This window comes from Schistocerca nitens, chromosome 2 (genome assembly GCF_023898315.1).
Source record: "Schistocerca nitens isolate TAMUIC-IGC-003100 chromosome 2, iqSchNite1.1, whole genome shotgun sequence".
NCBI lineage: Eukaryota > Metazoa > Arthropoda > Insecta > Orthoptera > Acrididae > Schistocerca > Schistocerca nitens.
The window spans coordinates 640,905,004-640,926,438 of NC_064615.1; the positions used below are offsets into that span (position 1 = coordinate 640,905,004).

The window sequence follows — 21,435 nt, forward strand, 5'->3', positions numbered from 1 at the left end:
GCCACCAGCTTGAACAGTCCCCTGGTGACTTGCAGGGTCCATGGATTCATGAGGTTGTTTCTATACCCGTAAACGTCCATCCACTCCAAACAATTTGAAACAAGACTCGTCCGACCGGGCAACATGTTTCCAGTCATCATCAGTCCAATGTCGGTGTTGACAGGCTCAGGCGAAACGTAAAGCTTCGTGTTCTGCAGTCATCAAGAGTACAAGCATGGGCCTTCGGCTCCGAAAGCCCATATCGATGATGTTTCGTTGAATAGTTCACACGCTGACACTTGTCGGTGGCCCAGCATTGAAATCTGCAGCAATCTGCTGAAGGCTTGCACTTTTGTCACGTTGAACAATTCTCATGAGTCGTCGTTGGTCCCATTCTTGCAGGGTCTTTTTCCGGCCACAGCGATGTCGGAGATATGATGTTTTACCGGATTGCTGATGTTCACTGTACACTTGTGAAATGATCGTATGTGAAAATCGCCACTTCATCGCTACCTCGGAGATGCTGTGTTCCATCGCTCGTGCGCCGACTATAACACTACGTTCAAACTCGCCATTGCAGCAGCAATAACCGATCTAACAACTGCACTAGACACCTGTCGTCTAATATAAGCGTTGCGACCGCAGCGCCGTATTCTGCCTGTTTACATATCTCTGTGTTTGAATACGCGTGCCTGTGCCAGTTTCTTTGGAACTTCAGTGTACCTACGCCCCGACGCGTCTTCGATGTGATGTAAGTGACATAAGCGGCAGCACTCCGCTACTGTGGGAACGTGCGAGACTGACTGACTACAATGCAAACAAATTGTGAGGAGATCAAAGTGGTAGCGATCTCTAGTGGCTCTTATCCATTTCTGAACCAATATTTTCTAAACTCTGATTATATTTAAAGATTAAGAAGTAATCAGTCAAAGAAATGAGGAAAGAAAATTTAGATCTGATGTTTTATGTAATAGCGCACGACATGTTAGAAGACGTATTTTTGTCGAATATTTTGTCGCTTCTTACCCAATACGAAATGGCTTTTTGTGTGGCTGTTATTTTGCTTTACTGTTACATAGTGTCGAGTATAGTAAGTTTTAAGGTAACGACAACACTTGGTCTTGCTGTACAGCACATTGTCATGAGTATTTTTATTACGTCATTATTTCATATTAGTGAAATAATGTTACATGAGATATGCGAAATTACACAAAACTTTTATTTTTTATTTTTAAATGTGAGGATAATCCTTATCTAAAACGTAAATCTGACTGCATTTGAAATTAAAAATAATTTTAACAAAATCATCTCTTGTAACGTTATAGAGTGGAGGCAAATACAAAAAATACTACACTGTATTTGTAGTTATGAGGATAGTATGAGTGCATATTTCTAGAATAAATATTACAAGATTCAGACATTCTCTTCTTCAGAGTTCATTTGTGTGTCAATAATTATGAAGTTAATACGTGAGTACCTCGTAATAAAATATAATTTGACACAATGCAAATTTCAATGTAGACGTGTAAGTTAGTGTACCAAAGTTTTGTGTTTACATGATAGTGCGAAACTGTACCAACGTACAGAAAAATCTTCTGCGAGAAAACCATCTGTGAAGTTTAAACTAATATGCCGAAATCAAGTCATGTAAATAGTCTGCACCCATCCCTAAAGTGGCGTTGCCATCAGTCTATAAAATCGCCAGTACAAGATAACTGTGTTGGACAGATCATAATCTGTAGGATAATTCTGTGTTTTTGGACGATGAGCAGGCATAGGAATTTGCATTGACTGATACCCTCAGCTGCAACGTAATTGCTCTTTTGATCGCTACGAACATCACTTTTCCATTATGACCAATGTCAATGTCCAGTACTGTAAAGATACATGACTTCACTCTTCAGTTTTAATTTGTAACAACATACCTTGGAGAACCTGAGGATGGCACAGTATGTAGTGGCTGTTCCTCGAATAGTGCTTATCGGAGTTTATAAGAAAGTGTAATACAAAAAGATTTATATATACATATGTACAGTGAAGACTGGAAACACGCTTGTTGTCGAGTCGTTGCCGGGCTGCATGGCTGCGATGACTCAGGAATTCTGTTGTGGGTAGTCAGAGCCGGATGCGCCCGTATCGACGCTCCTGAAACAATGTTAACACGGTGCTACTAAAATCAGCTTTCTTTAACTTCAGAAACGCTGTCCACATGGAGTGGACAAGAATAGATGCTTCTAAATTGATGCTTTCGTACTGCAGAAAACGGTTTCTTCGTTACGCTGAACTAAGAGCACAGTAAATCTAGAGGAGGTAACGTTAACATTTTTAAGCTCTACGTCAAGTTGTTGATTCTTGTCATTTTCCATTATCACATTTTCTTAAAACTACTGGTATGATTCAACACTAGTAGCCACTAAAATTGTGACAGCGTGAAGGCGACATGCAACGAACTTCAATTTGGCGTTAAATGTTTTACAAGAGGGGTTCAAAAAGTTTCTGTTTGAGGGCGTTGCTGCAGTGTGTAAGCAACGTAGCGCGACCCCGATGCGCGTGTATAAGCACCGACATGTACGCAAGATATTAGTGTGGTATACAGGTCTTTTCGACCTCCGTGCAATAAATGTGAACTATGGTGACTTTATTACCAACGTGCTGTTATTCTTTTCTTGGCTGCCGGAGGGCAAACCGAGAGAGGTAGCGCAGTGAACCTGCATTCGGGACGACGATGATCCAAATCCGCATTTGGCCATCCTGATTTAGGTTTTCCGTGATTCCATAAATCGCTTAAGGCAAATGCACAGGTGGTTCCTTCGAAAGGACACGACCGCTTTCCTTCTAATCTGAGCTTGTGCTCCATCTCTAATGACCTCGTGGTCGATGGGACGTTAAGCACTAATCTCCTCCTCCTCCTTCTCCTCCTCCAGACAAACACTGGTAGACATCCACTGGAGAAAGTATGCAGGCCAGCATGTCTGTGGGAAACCACCGTTGTGGAATGGTGCGCCAAGTTCCGTGCTGGTCACGATAACGCACGTCCTCGTATCGCAAAAATGTCATAATGCAGTAGTTAACCTGAATCAAATGGAAGACACTTCAACACCCGTCCTGTAGTCCTGATCTCTCCCCATGCGATTTCACCCCTTCGGTCCCTTAAAGAAGGCATTGAAGGGCCGGCAATTCCTGTCGGTCGACGATGTGCAGCAGGCCGTTACGTAGTTCTTCATGCAACAGGGCACGGTGTTTTATCAAACAGGTATCTTCGACCTGGTGCGTCGGTGGGATGGTTATCTCAATGCTCATGGCGATTTTTCCTGATCAGCAATCCGATTCTCGACTGTACAGCCTGTGAACGGAAAGTTTTTGATTACCCCTTATACATGCTTGGATACCAAAATGACTAGTACTTCAGCGAAACTGTGCAAAGTACGTAGGTGTAAGAAAATATTTAGCATTGGGGTTCTTTCAATGAACTGTTGTGAGGAAGTAGTGTCATTATGTCTTGTGTGAAAAGGAGAAAGACTACTGGCAAGAGGCGGAATTAGATAGCCTGTCGCGACAGCTCTTTATAGTTCTGCGATATCACTGATCGTGTTGGTTGGAATCCCACAACTGTCACGCGAATATGGATTCGATGAGTTCAGGATGGCCTTATTCAACGCCGCGCAGGATCTGAAGGCGCTAGTGCCCAAGAGAACAGACATCTTGTTCGTTCGGCTGTGTAGGTTCGTTCAGCCACGTCGTGTACCTTGAATCACGATATGGGCAGCAGGAAAGTAACCAAGCGGACAGTGCGACGACCTGTGGAGCACCACCGACTGTCAACACCGTTGTCGCGGCCGCCCTTGACACGACAACAGAGGGTGGAGCGCCGACGGTGGTGCCCCAGGGGCAGCACTAGACGCACGAGTGGTAACAGACGACGCGGCGTCTTTTTAGACGAGTACCGGTTCTATGAACAGCATCACAATCGACGTTCCTGCGTGTGGAGGCTCGGTGGAGTAAAAACGTTATGAGTTTGCAGTCTTCATCGTCATACGAGCTCAGTGTCAGAAGCGGTCGTGTTGATGTTGTGGTCCGAAGACGGTTTGATACAGCTCTCAAAGCTACTCTGTCCTGAACAAGTCTCTTTTTCTCTGAGAAACTACTGCAAATCTACATCCTTCTGTATGTGCTTACTGTATTCATCTCTTGGTCTCCCTCTATGATTTTCACCCACCACACTCCAGTCCACTACTAAACTGGTGATCCTTGATGTCTCAGAATGTGCCCAACCAAGCGACCCGTTCTTTTAGTCATGTTGTGCCACAAATCTCTTTTCTCCCCAGTTTTATTCAGTAGCTCCTCTTTTGTTACGTGATCTACACCTGTCTAATCTTCAGCATTCACACCACATTTCAAAAGCATCCATTCTCTTCTTATCTAAGCTGTTAATCGCCCATGTTTCACTTCCAAACATGGCTACACTCTGTGCTGGCGTAAGATGTCGCCAGCACACCGGTCGGAAAAGATGAAGCGCAAAGATCGACTTAGGCGCCGGATCAAGCGCGCCTATGACGGGAGAGGCCAGAGACACACCACAAGAAACACCCCACCAACGCCCTCTCGACAGCAAGTATTTAGGCCGTGGCCGCTGACCGCAGGGCGTCGCTCAATCGCTTGGACTCAACTCGTTGACTCATTCATCCAGATGGCGTCTGTCAGTATACTCGCGGAGTGGATATAGTTCATCACAGGCTTCGACAGTTCATAGCGGCCAGATTAGTGACCACAGCAGGACTTGTACTTCACCAGTATTTTAAGACTAAAGTTTGTAATAGCAAAATTACCGATATTGTCTGCAAGGGGACTATTACTGATTAGCCTGTGCCAAAACACACGGAATATATTGAAGTTAAGTAAATGTTCATGTAAATAAACAACCGTATCAATCCAAGTGTGCATTTGTGTTGTAGAAAGAGGGTACTGGCCACCCATAACAACATCCTCTCCCTTGCTTCCCTGATGTACAAGACGCTACACACTCCGTACAGATACTTTCAGAAAAGACTTCCTGACACTTAAATGTATATTCCATGTAAACAAATTTCTCTTTTTTAGAAATACTTCTCTTTCCATTGCCAATCTACAGGGTGTTTCAAAAATGACCGGTATATTTGAAACGGCAATAAAAACTAAACGAGCAGCGATAGAAATACACCGTTTGTTGCAATATGCTTGGGACAACAGTACATTTTCAGGCAGACAAACTTTCGAAATTACAGTAGTTACAATTTTCAACAACAGATGGCGCTGCGGTCTGGGAAACTCTATAGTACGGTATTTTCCACATATCCACCATGCGTAGCAATAATATGGCGTAGTCTCTGAATGAAATTACCCGAAACCTTTGACAACGTGTCTGGCGGAATGGCTTCACATGCAGATGAGATGTACTGCTTCAGCCGTTCAATTGTTTCTGGATTCTGGCGGTACACCTGGTCTTTCAAGTGTCCCCACAGAAAGAAGTCACAGGGGTTCATGTCTGGCGAATAGGGAGGCCAATCCACGCCGCCTCCTGTATGTTTCGGATAGCCCAAAGCAATCACACGATCATCGAAATATTCATTCAGGAAATTAAAGACGTCGGCCGTGCGATGTGGCCGGGCACCATCTTGCATAAACCACGAGGTGTTCGCAGTGTCGTCTAAGGCAGTTTGTACCGCCACAAATTCACGAAGAATGTCCAGATAGCGTGATGCAGTAATCGTTTCGGATCTGAAAAATGGGCCAATGATTCCTTTGGAAGAAATGGCGGCCCAGACCAGTACTTTTTGAGGATGCAGGGACGATGGGACTGCAGCATGGGGCTTTTCGGTTCCCCATATGCGCCAGTTCTGTTTATTGACGAAGTCGTCCAGGTAAAAATAAGCTTCGTCAGTAAACCAAATGCTGCCCACATGCATATCGCCGTCATCAATCCTGTGCACTATATCGTTAGCGAATGTCTCTCGTGCAGCAATGGTAGCGGCGCTGAGGGGTTGCCGCGTTTGAATTTTGTGTGGATAGAGGTGTAAACTCTGGCGCATGAGACGATACGTGGACGTTGGCGTCATTTGGACCGCAGCTGCAACACGGCGAACGGAAACCCGAGGCCACTGTTGGATCACCTGCTGCACTAGCTGCGCGTTGCCCTCTGTGGTTGCCGTACGCGGTCGCCCTACCTTTCCAGCACGTTCATCCGTCACGTTCCCAGTCCGTTGAAATTTTTCAAACAGATCCTTTATTGTATCGCTTTTCGGTCCTTTGGTTACATTAAACCTCCGTTGAAAACTTCGTCTTGTTGCAACAACACTGTGTTCTAGTCGGTGGAATTCCAACACCAGAAAAATCCTCTGTTCTAAGGAATAAACCATGTTGTCTACAGCACACTTGCACGTTGTGAACAGCACACGCTTACAGCAGAAAGACGACGTACAGAATGGCGCACCCACAGACTGCGTTGTCTTCTATATCTTTCACATCACTTGCAGCGCCATCTGTTGTTGAAAATTGTAACTACTGTAATTTCGAAAGTTTGTCCGCCTGAAAATGTACTGTTGTCCCAAGCATATTGCAACAAACGGTGTATTTCTATCGCTGCTCGTTTAGTTTTTATTGCCGTTTCAAATATACCGGTCATTTTTGAAACACCCTGTATATTTCATATACTCTCTACTTCAACCATCATCAGTTATTTTGCTGCCCAATGGCAAAACTCGTTTACCACTTTAAGTGTCTCATTTCCTAATCCAATTCCCTTAGCATCACTTGATTTAATTCGGATGCATTCCATTATCTTCGTTTTGCTTTTGTTAATGTTCATCTTATATCCTCCTTTCAAGACAATGTCCACGCTGTGGTACGGGGTGCTATTACATACACAACATCATCATCTATTTTTCGCATGGCCGGTAATTTAGAGAGTAGCCGTGATATTTCTGACTTATTAAGGTCCGTGGCTGTGCCCTGTATTTGAGGTTTAGATGATGTCATCTTTCAACAAGGTATGCGAGACCACACATTTCCTGTGCTGCCCTGTTCTACCTCGATGTAAATGGTATTCGACTGTTTCCATGGAAGTCAGGTACTCCAAATTTACCAGCCACTTGGAACGTCTGGTCATGGGCTGCTGAGGTACTGGCACGTCGCCACTCGCCACCCACAACTCTGGCACCGAACTGAAACAGTATTCAGTGGCGTACCTTTATGTCATGTAAGGTCAGTTAGACTCGATGGCCAGCCGGGTTAAGGCCATTGTTGCTGCCACAGGTGGCAGCCCCGTGTAATAAAACCCCATATAATCCCACATCACCAACTAATTTAATCATTTGATGTTTCTACTGCACTCTATACTCACTGTAAGCAAAATTTCGTCTATGATGTCCTCCGTGGTATTGCTATTACAATGGTTAGCAGTGTACGTTGTGTAAGTGAAAGTGTTCACAACGCCGAAGGACGTTTCCGTTCTACACTGCAACAAAATTAAAGAGTCACTTTTTCTAAGACTCGCAATTATCACACTGAGACGCAGAACTTTGATTTTTGTCTCAAATTTCTCTGCAGTAGTACAAAAGCATGTGGCCATGCGATTTCACTCTCGATCTCAACAACGCTTCAGACAGAAGCGTGTCGAAACATGCGAAAGAAAGGCCACAGCTCAGAAGTTCATGTGAGTGTACGGTGGTTTAACGCTGTCATATTGGCACCAAATTTCACTACAATTATGCCCAACGCCACTGTGGACCAGTCACACAATGGGGAGTAAATCACAGCGTCCACCGTTCGCCCCTGGTAGCTGAGTGGTCAGCGCGACGCAATGTCATACCTAACGGCCTGGGTTCGATTCCCGGCAGGGTCGGAGATTTTCTCCGCTCAGGGACTGGGTGTTGTGTTGTCCTTATCACCATCATTTCATCCCAATCGACACGCAAATCGCCCAAGTGGCGTCAGCTCGAAAGACTTGCACCAGGCGAACGATCTACCCGACGGGAGGCCCTAGCCACACAGTATTTCCATCACAGCCTCCACCGCTCCTCTTACCCACGTTAGACCCCTTCTTTTGACGCCTCTGCGATGGGGGTCAGAAACCGCGACACCCAGCATTGGAAATACCCTGTTTTCTTGAAGGTGGCCGAGGAAAATCTTTCAGTCATATCGTCAGAATCAACACGAAAAAGCTTGAAGAGGTGGCATAAAGAGCGCCAATGAAACCACCCTTTCCTTTAGGGAATCGATTCCCACACACTTCGCCGTCGAAAACGACGGGTCGCAGAACCAGTTCGGCAACATTCTTGGTGCCACCCACACATCGATGCCGGGCAGTTTAAAAATGTTCGTACACAGACAGCTAGTCGCTGATTTCTAGGAGCTGGCGTGGCAGGCATGCCTGTCAACATCCCTCGCATTTCGCATACCGCCAGCAGGAGTTGTATAGCGACGTAGCGCCACTCATCTGAGGGGTCGAAATGGTTGTCTGTCACACCGGCGCCTAGGAATGCTTGACTGTCTCTGTACAGGTACATTTTTAAAGTGCGTAACAAAGGTGTGTGGGGGGCACCAAAGGTGTTGGCGAATTGGGGGCGCCTCGAATGGACTTTTTGCCATTTTATTCTAAGCATGTGTCAATGTCGCACCACCTGTAATTATGTCACAAGAGGACGCGAAACAGGATGGCTGAAAAGGCATAAACACCCTTTGCTTCTTTGGATCACGCTCAAATTTTTTTCGAATGCTTTTGAACGATTCCTAGTGGTTCCACACTGTACACCAGAACAAAAGTTCGGTCGGGCTGCACTTCAAACGGGTACGTTATCTTCAGTGGGGTTGCAGGCTCACGATGTCCTTGGAGAAGTTAATGTTGAATCGTCCGCAGGGTTTCAGCAGTGTCAAAGGTGATCAAGGATGTCGTCCTGTTCCTCACCGCTTTAAACCGCAAAATGTGTAGCAGTCAACACCCGAAGTTGAGGAGTGGTTTCATTGACGACCTTATGCCACCCCCTGGGGCCTTTTCGTGTCGATACTGAGCGGCGGTGCGTCTCCAACGTTTTCCTCGACCACCCATCAGAAAACCGCGTAGTTTCCAAGCTGAGCGTCGTGGTTCTTATCTCCATCGCAGAGGCTTCAAAAGAAGGGCTGAAATTTGAGTAAGGAGTGTGGCGAGCTTCCCATCCTGTAATACGTCCACGTGGTACTGGGCAGAATTGTGGTGGAATTTGGCCGCAATGTGATATGTGTCATTAAGCCACCTTACACCCCACAGGAGCTTGTGAGCTGTGACCTTTTTTCCGCTTGTGTCGATGCCTTGCTGTTTTAAGAATCGCCGAGCCTGATACCGCTACTAGTCACAGGAAAGGACTGTAGCTATCTTTAAGACTATTTTGAAACTTCTGTGTTGCAATTTTGATAAGTAATGTAGAGAGACATGGCGAAACATGCAAGTGTGACGAAATGGGAGAGAACAACGAACTACACCGATAACCTGATTGCGGTGAACAGGTGACAGAGAGGATCAGAGGAAAAATTAGCTGTTGGTCAGAAAACTGAACATTAAAAAGAAAGAAAGATGGGGAGCAAAGAAGTTAAAGTGTCACTCCCTGTTGACTTGGAGATCATTAGAAACGGACCGCTAGCGTAACTAGAGAAGGTCGAGACGGAAATGGGCTCTGACCTTTTGGAGAAAGACATTCGGACATTTGTCTCAAGTGATTCAGTGTAAACACGAAAAATTTAAACTGCGGTAATGGAACATAGATCTGAAAATCTAAGGTATTTAATGGGATTCAACAGCGAACATTAATAAGTTTAAATGTAAAAATTCGGGAAACGTAAGATATCCAATAAAGCCGTTACAGTAATGAAGGGGTCCGAAAAAAGCTTTGAGGTACAGATAAACGGAAAGGACAAGGAGGTTTTCATTACCATATGAAACATTCCTCTGTTCCGTAAAGACATTTTATTAAAGAATGTATCACGGACCTGTGTGGCTGAATGATAAAGTAGCATATAAAAGCGCAACGCTTGTGCTATTTTCACCGCTCATTGTGGGATACAGAATCCATAAATGGCTAAAGAAGATGAAAGCGAACATATACGTTCAAGAAGGGCTGATCATCAGTTCACCGTACAGAAATTACCGCCTTGATAGTACACTCGAGAGAAGTAAGATGTATTGCGCTGATGTTACTGCTGATAACCGCTTCACCGCCGCCTGAAGATTCGCGCATAACACAAGATGTCTGCAAGGAAGCGGTTTGCGAACAGAAGGATCTGCACAACTCTCTAGGCACGCTGTGGAAATAAGAGAGACTTGCTGACACATAACTTTGAAATTAATGGAACATGGCACAAGCGCGATGACCTCAAGAACTAGGACAGCCTTCAGAACGACAGTACAGTTTAGTATTGAGGAAGGTCACTATCCGACGTCTAATGGCCAAGTCGTTGAGAAGTTCCCACAAAGTCTACAAACACTTCACAGCTCGCAAGGTGTTTCGAGAAGGACGCAATGGATTTAAGCAGGGCGTATCTTCTTCAGCAATGATGATTAAGATTTAGTAAAACTTTTAATTTTGTTGCCGATTCATGAAGTAGCCGGTAGGGGTCTGCATGGGCCAGCTGGTTGAATTGCGCGCTCGTTCAGGGATCAGGTACCTGAACTTCCTAACCTCTGGAAGAAACATCGAACAAGTTGTCAACAGGATGCAGCGACAGCTTGTCGTCGCCGAACAATGGGCAATGAGCAATAAAATCACCCTCAACCCTAAGTAAATTGCAGCAATACTGTTTACGAAGAAACGGCCGGAACTGAGGACACGACTTGCCATCAATGGACAGCTAGTATCCTGGACTACGATCACGAAATACCTGGGGGTGATATTGGATAAAGGGATGACTTTTACCCCACACATACAAGATAAAAAACTGAATATTATGAGGATGGTCCGGGCACTCACGCCGTTTATCATGAGCAACGATACAACCCTCCCTGCTATACGGATCGACGTCCTGGGGAACGAAATGTGACTATAATAAACGCAGTTTGCAACCACTACAGAACAGGCGTTTGAATTGGAGTCTAGGCGCTCCATGGTGCGCCAGGACGAGAGAAATACGCGAGCTGACTGTAGAAAAATATATCGCTGAGAAGATAAAAGACCAGGCAACTCGTCTTTTTCACAAATTAGACGAGTATCGGGGAAATGTCCGGCAATTTGCGAATGTAGGCCTGGCCCTACCACAACACTGGCACAAATACAAGGTGCCCCGAGCCATTATTGCACCCCCACACGACCATCAAAGATGATGCAATCCTCCGTTATTCGGTGTTTTACTTGTAAATAGTTGCTGTCAGTTACTCGCACGACGACCTAACCAACATCCTCAAAGGACTCAAGGACCCACAGAGAGCCCAAGTCCCTCTGAAAGTGAATACACAATAAAGTGAACCCATTTCTCACACCTTGCCACTCCAGAAGAAAAAATAGCCAAAGGCGATCACGTTTTTTGGACACAACATGCCACAAAAAAAGAAAAAAAGGTACCTGCATATTTTGGCGATCGGACTTTTTCCACGACTGCGAGAATATACTGAAAAGTTCATTTTTCTACAATACATGGAGCACCACCGCGCTGTGATCTACATGTAAGAGCATTTCTTAACAACTTGCTGCCTCAACGACGGATAGAACGGAAGGATGGATACGGATCTAGCACTGCCCCATTGGCCACAAAGCTGGCCTGACTCATCGTGTGCTACTTTGTTTTGTCAAAGACTTCCCTTCCAGCAACTTTGGGCCAGCTGCAACACCTCATAGCAAAAGCAGTGAATGCAATAACTGGAGACATACCCTCAACAGTATGGGATGAGTTTGACTATCAGCTGTAAGTTTTTGATGAGTTTGGTGGAGGGAATATTGAAAAGGTAAATGAATACTTTGATCCTAAACATAATTGTAAAAGTATCCCAAGGCTATATCTGCATGCATATAAGAGTTAAGCCCTTTTAAAAATCTGACGGTTCTTTTGAAAATAAAAACTTTATAGTGCTATGTGTTAGTTAAAAAATACCACACGTTTCTGTCTTCATTCGTATAGAATTATGGTCGTATGATATCCGATGATTCATTTTGAAACACCTGTACTTTTATTCGGAGACATTCTTGAGCATCACAAACCGATTGCTGCGCGTCCAAAGTGGCTCCGAGAATGCAACCTCAGATCTTAAACTGTCCTCCACTTATCATGTATTTCGATCGTTAAACGGGCGAATTTATAGCCAGGGAGGATCCAGTCTTGTCTTTGTTTTTTTATCATGCTAAAAAAACAAATCTGAGAGACATAATTAAAGTACGAGGGACAGATTTTTTAAATATCGTAACTGAAGGATAAAATCTCAAATTATTTAGTTTCTTAACTGAGTGAAACATCTTTAAATATTACTTTACGTGGTGACGTGGTGTTTGAGACAAAGGGCTCTATTTCCGTAGTGTTGGATGGTCTGTAATTTCCTGCAAAATCTAAAGAAGAATACCAGAGCAGCTCATTCAACCAAGTCTCATGCTTTCTCGTGAGTGTCCTAGCGTGAGATAATGACAATGACTTCGGCTTAGCCGTCACATTGAACTAAGGATGGACACGTGATTTATTATTTTTTGTTATTATTCATTCGCTTATTGATACTGAGAAACGTGTAAAAGTGTAATTTCAATTTGCGATTTGGACAGAGAGGAATACAGTGTACATACCAACCTGCGGTGATTTTATTAAGTTGACTTGTTCCACGATAACTGCTCTGTCTACAAACGCAAATCGTTTCGTTTATATCTGGTAAAAATTACACATTCCGCAAGAACTTGATGATACGCAGTTTATTCTTAGAGGTCCGTCTCTTGATATAGCTACCCGATAATTTATCTTGATAATGTTCTCAAAATGCGTTTACGGAATGAATTCACTGTGGAGGAACGCGCAGCGCTGGGGATACTGGAGTCAATGAGTCTTATGTGAGCCATTAGTTACGCCAAGCACTTTGACTTCTTGACTGCACTTCAAGCTAAACAGTAGCATCATGTAGCCAATAGAGAGACGGTCCCAGTCTGTTCAGAACTTCTTATTCTGCTAACAGGGTCAGCGCAAGGAGGTGATATTCCGCTTGGTTGTAGAGCATGTATGTACTCAGGGAAACGGAGGAAGGAAGACTGCGGATTAACATCCTGTCGACGTCGAGGTCATTGGAGACGAACCATAAGTTGTGACTGCAGAAGAATAAGGAAGTATTTGACTTTCGCCTCAAGATGTCTATGGGAAAGTACACCTGGACGGCAGAACGGGCATTTGAGCCACCTACCTCCAAAATTTGTGTCCAGTGTCTTACCACCTGGGCCCAGTAGCCGAGGAAACATACATGTTACCTAGCGTGGTACAATCTGCTGTTCTCTTTAGTTAGTCATACTTGTGGATGAATGGCAGAAAATGTCGGTCAGCTATCAAGGGTCGGAGAAACTAACTGCGCTTACTTTGTAATCCTGACCTAAGACGAATAAGTTCCCACCCCGGTGGAAGGACACACCAGACTGCATTGTTTTTGGTGTACAAATACCTGTAGACCACGTACTGATAGGCTTGAGCGTATTCTCTGGTGAGACTACAATATACAATTTTGCAATGTCCTTGTGCTCTATTTTTGCAGGTGATACTAAATGTAGACGCCCTCAGAATTTTAGTTTGATATCCAGTTCCTCTCAAAGGAGGGAAAGTTTGCCTTATTCCTCAGGTTTACAACAATATCCTAATCCAAAACAATTATAAATTTTGAACTTTTCGAATCCTGCCTCGGGCATGGAGGTGTGTGATGTCCTTAAGTTAGCTAGGTTTAAGTAGTTCTAAGTTCTAGTGGACTGATGACCTCAGATGTTAAGTCCCATAGTGCTCAGAGCCATTTGAACCATTTTTTTTGAACTTTCAAACGTTTTCCCTCACATTCCTGTAAGCTTTCTTCAAACTTAATTGCGAGAGACCTTGTCAGCATTCACAACTGTTTAATGCGCCATCTAGAAGGGGTTCTAGAGTGGTGGACGCCACACCACATTTTACCATTATTACACTCTACCGTGCCACAGTTTCTTCCTTAATGAAGAGTTGCCCCAGCGTATACTGGCATAATACGCCGGTGAACGCTAACAAGAGAAGTAAATCAACTTTTTGACATTTTCGTCCCCAAAGGTCGCTATTATCTGTCTAGGAAAAGTTGCTGAATTTAGACATTTAAGGAGATTTGTAGCTTACAGCTTTCAGGTGGGGTGTTCTTATCAACACAAACAAGTAATCATTTACATTAGTTTGTTTCATGTATTGATTTTCCGTCAGCATACATTCTGAACACGGTGTACCCTTTCTGACCTGAATTTCTTCTGGAGGAAGAAGAGAATACAATTAGTTGATTTTTATTAATTCTAGAAGCAAGATTTATACAAATATATGTACCCGTCTTCAGGTTGCCCTAAATCAGTTAAGTTCAATGCGGGAATTTCCTTTCATAAGTAATCGGCCGATTTCCTTAAGCATCCTTCCTCTTCCATCCACAATCCGAGCTTATCGTCAAACTTTAATGGCGTCGTCGTTGATGGATCGCTAAACCCTAATATTCCTCCCTTCATCGCCCTGAATTTATGCATGCCCTGGAGCCAAGCTGAATGCTACCTACTTTGGCTCTGTAAGCATAGGAGAAGTCCCGGATGGACTCGTACGCTTCTCTTAGTGGCTTCTTAAAGCTAGTGGTTGGCTTGAAGTGAATTCAGGAAATCAAAGCGCATGGCGAAACTCATGGTTCGTACGCCTCAATCGCTCCAATCTCAACTGGGTCCCAAGAACTTCCAAAAAGGCGGTAAAAGAACTTTGAGGAGACGATCGAGGCAAACCACTGAGCAGTGAACCAAGGAAATAGATTTCACAGAATACAGTTAGAGCGTCATCAAATAAAATTTTCCGTGAGATCTAAAGCTATCATTTATCATCAGAAATGTAAAGTACCGTGAAACAAGTGGACTAATGAATGAAGTTACCAGGACTTGAACTGAAGTATGTGATACACGACTTAGAGAGCTAAATAAACAGAATTTATTCTGTCTCTCTTACGGGCAGAATACATTGCTCGCACACCCTGTAAATATACAATTCTCTGATTCCAGGGAGAATCAAAGACACTTTGCATTTATCAGGGCGTTCGGAAAAGTAGTGGCTCCAAATTTTTTATTCTGTTCTCATTATCGGTTGAGGCATTATATGTCATGCGTATTATTCGGTCGACTTTCTCGCTTCACTGACGCAAGTTGCAACCACCTGCCACTAGAAGGCTCTGAACTGTAGCATGTAGCATGACGGTGTGCACGTAGTTATGTCAGTGCGTGGAAACAGCTTAGAAAACTGAAAGCACGAATTCGAAAAGTCTGTCCACACATGGAGCACCCTCTCCTTCAGCATGACAATGCCAGAACGTAAAACGAGCTCTGCGACATCTGCAACAACCTGGCGCCTTGGGTTCACTGTCATCAGTCACCATCAATACAGTCCCGACTTGGCACCATCCGATTTTCATCTGTTTTCAAGACTTACAAATACCTTCAAGGACTTCACTTTAACAGTGATGAAGGGATGTAAGCAGAGTTGAAGTTGTAGCTCCATCAACAAAATCAAACATGCTACAGTGACGGTATCAACAAACTGGTCTCTTGCTGGGAGAGATGCATCACTTTTCAGTATGCCGTCGTACTATGTTTGTCGTGGTGTTATCGAACTTTGTTTTGTCTCTCCTAAGTAGAGTGAACTGCAGGATGTGCTTACTATGGTCTCTCTGCCAGACAGGAGACAGACAGGGTAAGAGAAGTGTGTCCCCTGTGCATGCACAACACAAGTACTGAAGTCCTTCTGCCTAACATTGGCCACTGCACTGTTAGTGCAGTAAATGGGTTAATGTGTAGATCAGACTGTACTATCAGCACTATGTGACGAGATGTCCACCGTCAGAGGCATGACAGGTGCAATAAGAGGATAGCGTCCTGCACCTGTGCACAATAGGAGTAGCAAATCCTTGTGGCAAGCACCAGCCGTCGCGTTGTTAACATGGTAAATGGATCAATGTTGGCTGTAGCAGCGGCGCCAACTGACTTGCCAGTAATCTGCTCAGAGTTATCCTGGTGGCAGGGCAGTGAGTGCCTACCTGTGCCTGCGGCCGAGTCCTTCGAAGGGTGGCGGCGGTGGGCTGCGGCCGGAGCTGCATGAGGCGGGGCTGTCACACTCGGAGCGGCACTCGGCCTGCACCCGTTCCAGTGCTGCAACACCAACACACACCACACACTGGCGACCTGCCCACACTCTCTCTCGTTCTCTCTTCTTCCAAGTAAACAAGTAATTCCAGAATCAATTTTAATTTCCCAGCCAATCAAAACTATGTGCCGGCAACGCTCTAGCGACTGAGCTATTCAGGCATACTCACGAACTATCCTCACAATCTCTCATCGCCCCCCCAGGGGGTCCACAACTCTTTTGTGGATACGTGCGTAGCGAGCACGGGACCCCGAGCTATTGTGGCCCTCCTTCCTTTCCAGGCTGCATACCTTCCTTTTCCGCATCCTTCCCTCTCCCCCATCTTCGCCCCTCCTCCCCTCACCTCTGGCTCTTTCCTTCCCTTTCTCCCCCTCTGGGAGTATGGTTTGTGCCTACATCCAGAGACGGACGCTTGTAAATGTACTGCATTCTTCGCCTTCTCTGCTTGTCTGTCTTCATCCTTTCTTTGTCCTTCTCTTTTCCTTACCTCTTCTCTTTACCCTTTTCTCCGCTGCAGCGTTTGAGACCTCTCCTCTTTCCTTTCTCTTTCTTTGATTTTCCCTTTCTCTTTCTTCCTCCCTGTGCGTGTCTGAAGTCCAACCCACGCATTTTTGTGCGTAGCCGGTGACGGGGTAACGCGTAATTCCCCGCCCCGGATAGACAGGTAGGACACATACGTACCCCCTGGTAACGGCCAGGCCCAGGGAGGGGTGATTACCCGAGCTGATACCTTCCGAAAGTGCCGATTGGTCCCTCCGTCCGTTTGTCGGGAGGTGTGACCTGAGGTGTGAACAATCACCTAAGGCGGGAGTGCCCTCAGAGAGGGCCCCCACAAGGGAGGAGCGCGCCATCGGAGACGCTGGTAATCATGGGGGATTCTTCCGCAATGGTTTCCTCACCTTCCACTATGTCTGCTCACAAGCGTAAGTTCACTGAGTCTCAGCCACACACAGTTCTTCCATCGTTGCCACAGTTCCTTTTTGTTTCTCGGTCTGACGAAGGTCACGACTTCTCCACGGTCAACCCTTTCATTATTCAGAAAGGTGTCGACGTAATTGCAGGTCCTGTAAAGTCTTGTTCCAGATTGCGGAATGGCACCTTGCTGTTAGAAACAGTCAGTGCCCTCCAGGCACAAAAATTGCTGTGTACTTCACTGCTCCACACCTTCCCTGTCCGAGTTGAAGCGCACCGCACTTTAAATTCCTCGCTTGGAGTCGTTTATACTCGCTCCCTCGATGGATTGTCTGAGGAAGAAATTCAGCACTACCTGTCTGACCAGGGCGTATCGGCTGTTCATAGAGTTATGAAAAGGGTTGACACGAACATCATTCCAACCCGCACTGTCTTCTTGACATTTGACAAAGTTCAACTGCCATCGAAAATCAAAGCGGGCTATGAGATAATTTCCGTTTGCCCTTACGTCCCAAACCCTACGCGCTGCTATCGGTGTCAGCGGTTCAATCACACCAGCCAGTCCTGTTCCAATCCGGCCAAATGTGTTACATGTGGCAAGGATGCCCATGAGGGTGCTTGTCCACCTCCATCCCCTCGCTGCATCAACTGTATGGGTGACCACGCTGCTTCCTCTCGTGATTGCCCCGTTTTTAAGGACGAAAAGCTCATCCAGGAAATCAGAGTGAAGGAAAAGGAGTCGACTTTTGCTACTCGAAAATTATTCGCCAGTCGACAGCCCACCGTGCCTCAGACAGGAAAATACAGCACTGTCCTTGCTTCTCCTCGGCCAAGAAAGGAGGCGGCCACGCAGACTTGCGACCTCACCTTTAGTGCCACGGTCGTCAGATCGTCCAGCGCAAAGATAGCCCGTTCAACCTCACCACTTTCGCCTGCCCACTCTATGGCTCACCCTTCATTGGGTTCTACTAAATCTCAAGCCCAAAAGTCAGACACCAAGACTTCAAAAAAAGAGCATACTCGTGAAGACTTTTAACGTACCCCAACTTCACAACCATCGGTTCCTCCTTCTTCTAAACATCATATTTCCAAGAAGGCTACAAAGAAACCCAGTTCATCTCCTTCTCCGCCAAGGCGTGTCCCATGTACAGCACCATCTGGTGGAAATCGCCCTCGGCCGTCTTCTGTGTCGCCAAGGCGCACTGCTGGCGGCCGATCAACCGGCCGATCGCTGGTGGCAGGAGCTGCTCCAGAACAACCTATGGATCAGGATCTTCTGCCTTCGGCTGAATGCCATTCCATGCTGTCGGTCGCAAGCTCTGAGCAGTCGTTGAGTTGACAGCAACTTTGGTCACATTCCTCCATTTTCTGTTCACCCTATGTCCATTATCCACTGGAATATCCGCGGCATTCGAGCCAATCGGGATGAATTGTCGATCCTCTTACGATCCTACTCGCCAGTCATCTTCTGTCTTCAGGAAACAAAGCTGCGTCCCCATGACCGCTTTGTTCTCCCTCATTTTCAGTCCGTCCGATATGATCTCCCCTCTGTTGAAGGCACTCCAGTCCATGGAGGACTCGTGATTCTTCTCCATGATACTCTCCATTATCACCCAATCCATTTAAACACTTCCTTCCAAGCTGTCGCCGTCCGTCTTTCCCTTTCTGGATACACGTTCTCTCTTTGTACTGTATACATTCCATCGTGCACACCAATGGCACGAGCTGATCTCCTTCATCTTCTTGGTCAGCTTCCACCTCTCTATTTGCTGGTTGGGAACTTCAATGCCCACCACCCGCTTTGGGGATCTCCACATCCTTGTCCACGTGGCTCACTATTGCTAGACGTCTTCCACCAAGCGGATCTAGTTTGCCTCAACACTGGGGTCCCCACATTTTTGTCTGCCTCCACGACAAATTTATGTAATTTGGACCTTGCGGTCGGTACTGTTCCGCTAGCTCGGCGCTTCGAATGGTTCGCCCTTGATGATACACACTCGAGTGACCACTTTCCATGTGTCCTTAGACTGCAGCCTCAACTGCCATATATGCGCCCGCGACGCTGGAAGTTTGCCCAAGCCGATTCGACACTTTTTTCGTCTCTAGCGACATTCGATGACCGTCACTTTCCCAGCGTCGACGATGAGGTCACACATATTACCGACGTTATTCTTACAGCTGCGGAACGTTCAATACCACGCACCTCCGAATTGCCCCGGCGCCCCCCAGTTCCTTGGTGGAACGAGGTATGCCGTGACGCAATACGTGAGCGGCGACGTGCTCTTCGCGTTTTCCGCCACCATCCTACTTTGGCCAACTGTATCCGCTATAAGCAGCTACGAGCGCGATGCCGTCGCGTCATCCGCGATAGCAAGAAGGCAAGCTGGAACTTCTTTACTAGCTCATTTAACACCTTCACTCCCTCCTCGGAAGTTTGGAGTCGGCTTCGACGGTTCTCAGGCGCGCCTAGTTTCTCCCCGGTCTCTGGGCTCACTGTCGCGCATGATACATTAGTGGACCCCGTCGCAATTTCTAACTCATTGGGTCAGCACTTTGCTGAGATTTCGAGCTCTTCAAATTACCCGCCAGCGTTTCTCCCGAAGAAACGTGCAGCGGAAGTGCGACATCTTGCTTTCTCCTCTCAAAATCGCGAAAGCTACAATACTGTTTTCTCCATGCGGGAACTCCAACATGCACTCTCTTCTTCTCGCTCCTCCGCCCCAGGACCGGATGGTATACACGTCCAAATGTTGCTGCATCTATCAACCCATAGTCTGCGTTACCTCCTTCGCCTTTATAATCGAATTTGGACCGACAGTACTTTTCCCAGACGATGGCGGGAAGTTATCGTCGATCCTGTTCCGAAACCTGGAAAGGACAAACATCTCCCCTCTAGCTATCGCCCCATTTCTCTCACGAGTAGTGTCTGTAAGGTTTTGGAGCGTATGGTGAATTACCGTTTAGCTTGGAGGCTGGAATCCCGCAGTCTTTTAACACCTGCCCAATGCGGATTCCGAAAGCATCGTTCTGCAGTTGACCATCTTGTTGCTCTCTCCACTTATATCATGAACAATTTTCTCCGGAAACGCCAAACGGTAGCAATATTTTTTGATCTGGAGAGAGCATACGATACCTGTTGGAGGACAGGCATCCTCCGCACACTGTTCTCTTGGGGCTTTCGAGGTCGGCTGCCCCTTTTTCTTCGCGAATTTATGGCAGAGCGCACATTTAGGGTGCGGGTGAACACTGCTCTCTCCCGTACCTTCTCCCAAGAAAACGGGGTACCCCAGGGCTCCGTGCTGAGTGTTGTACTGTTTGCCATTGCCATAAATCCAATTCTACATCTACATCTACATTTATACTCCGCAAGCCACCCAACGGTGTGTGGCGGAGGGCACTTTACGTGCCACTGTCATTACCTCCCTTTCCTGTTCCAGTCGCGTATGGTTCGCGGGAAGAACGACTGTCTGAAAGCCTCCGTGCGCGCTCTAATCTCTCTAATTTTACATTCGTGATCTCCTCGGGAGGTATAAGTAGGGGGAAGCAATATATTCGATACCTCATCCAGAAACGCACCCTCTCGAAACCTGGCGAGCAAGCTACACCGCGATGCAGAGCGCCTCTCTTTCAGAGTCTGCCACTTGAGTTTATTAAACATCTCCGTAACGCTATCACGGTTACCAAATAACCCTGTGATGAAACGCGCCGCTCTTCTTTGGATCTTCTCTATCTCCTCCGTCAACCCGATCTGGTACGGATCCCACACTGATGAGCAATACTCAAGTATAGGTCGAACGAGTGTTTTGTAAGCCACCTCCTTTGTTGATGGACTACATTTTCTAAGCACTCTCCCAATGAATCTCAACCTGGTACCCGCCTTACCAACAATTAATTTTATATGATCATTCCACTTCAAATCGTTCCGCACGCATACTCCCAGATATTTTACAGAAGTAACTGCTACCAGTGTTTGTTCCGCTATCATATAATCATACAATAAAGGATCCTTCTTTCTATGTATTCGCAATACATTACATTTGTCTATGTTAAGGGACAGTTGCCACTCCCTGCACCAAGTGCCTATCCGCTGCAGATCTTCCTGCATTTCGCTACAATTTTCTAATGCTGCAACTTCTCTGTATACTACAGCATCATCCGCGAAAAGCCGCATGGAACTTCCGACACTATCTACTAGGTCATTTATAT

The 21,435-nt window shown here is 45.9% G+C and overlaps 1 protein-coding gene across 1 annotated transcript in view; it reads right to left on the reverse strand.

Annotated features, from left to right (window-relative positions):
- Positions 1–1,309: 1,309 nt before the first annotated feature.
- Positions 1,310–21,435, reverse strand: part of LOC126235222 (transmembrane inner ear expressed protein) — a 37,354-nt gene continuing 17,228 nt past the window's right edge. The window contains exons 3-4 of the mRNA XM_049943953.1: positions 16,211–16,322; positions 1,310–2,124 (exon numbers count right to left, since the gene is read on the reverse strand). Of these exons, the coding sequence (XP_049799910.1) occupies positions 2,073–2,124; positions 16,211–16,322 (164 nt within the window). The 3' untranslated portion in view covers positions 1,310–2,072. The remainder of the gene's footprint in view (positions 2,125–16,210; positions 16,323–21,435) is intronic.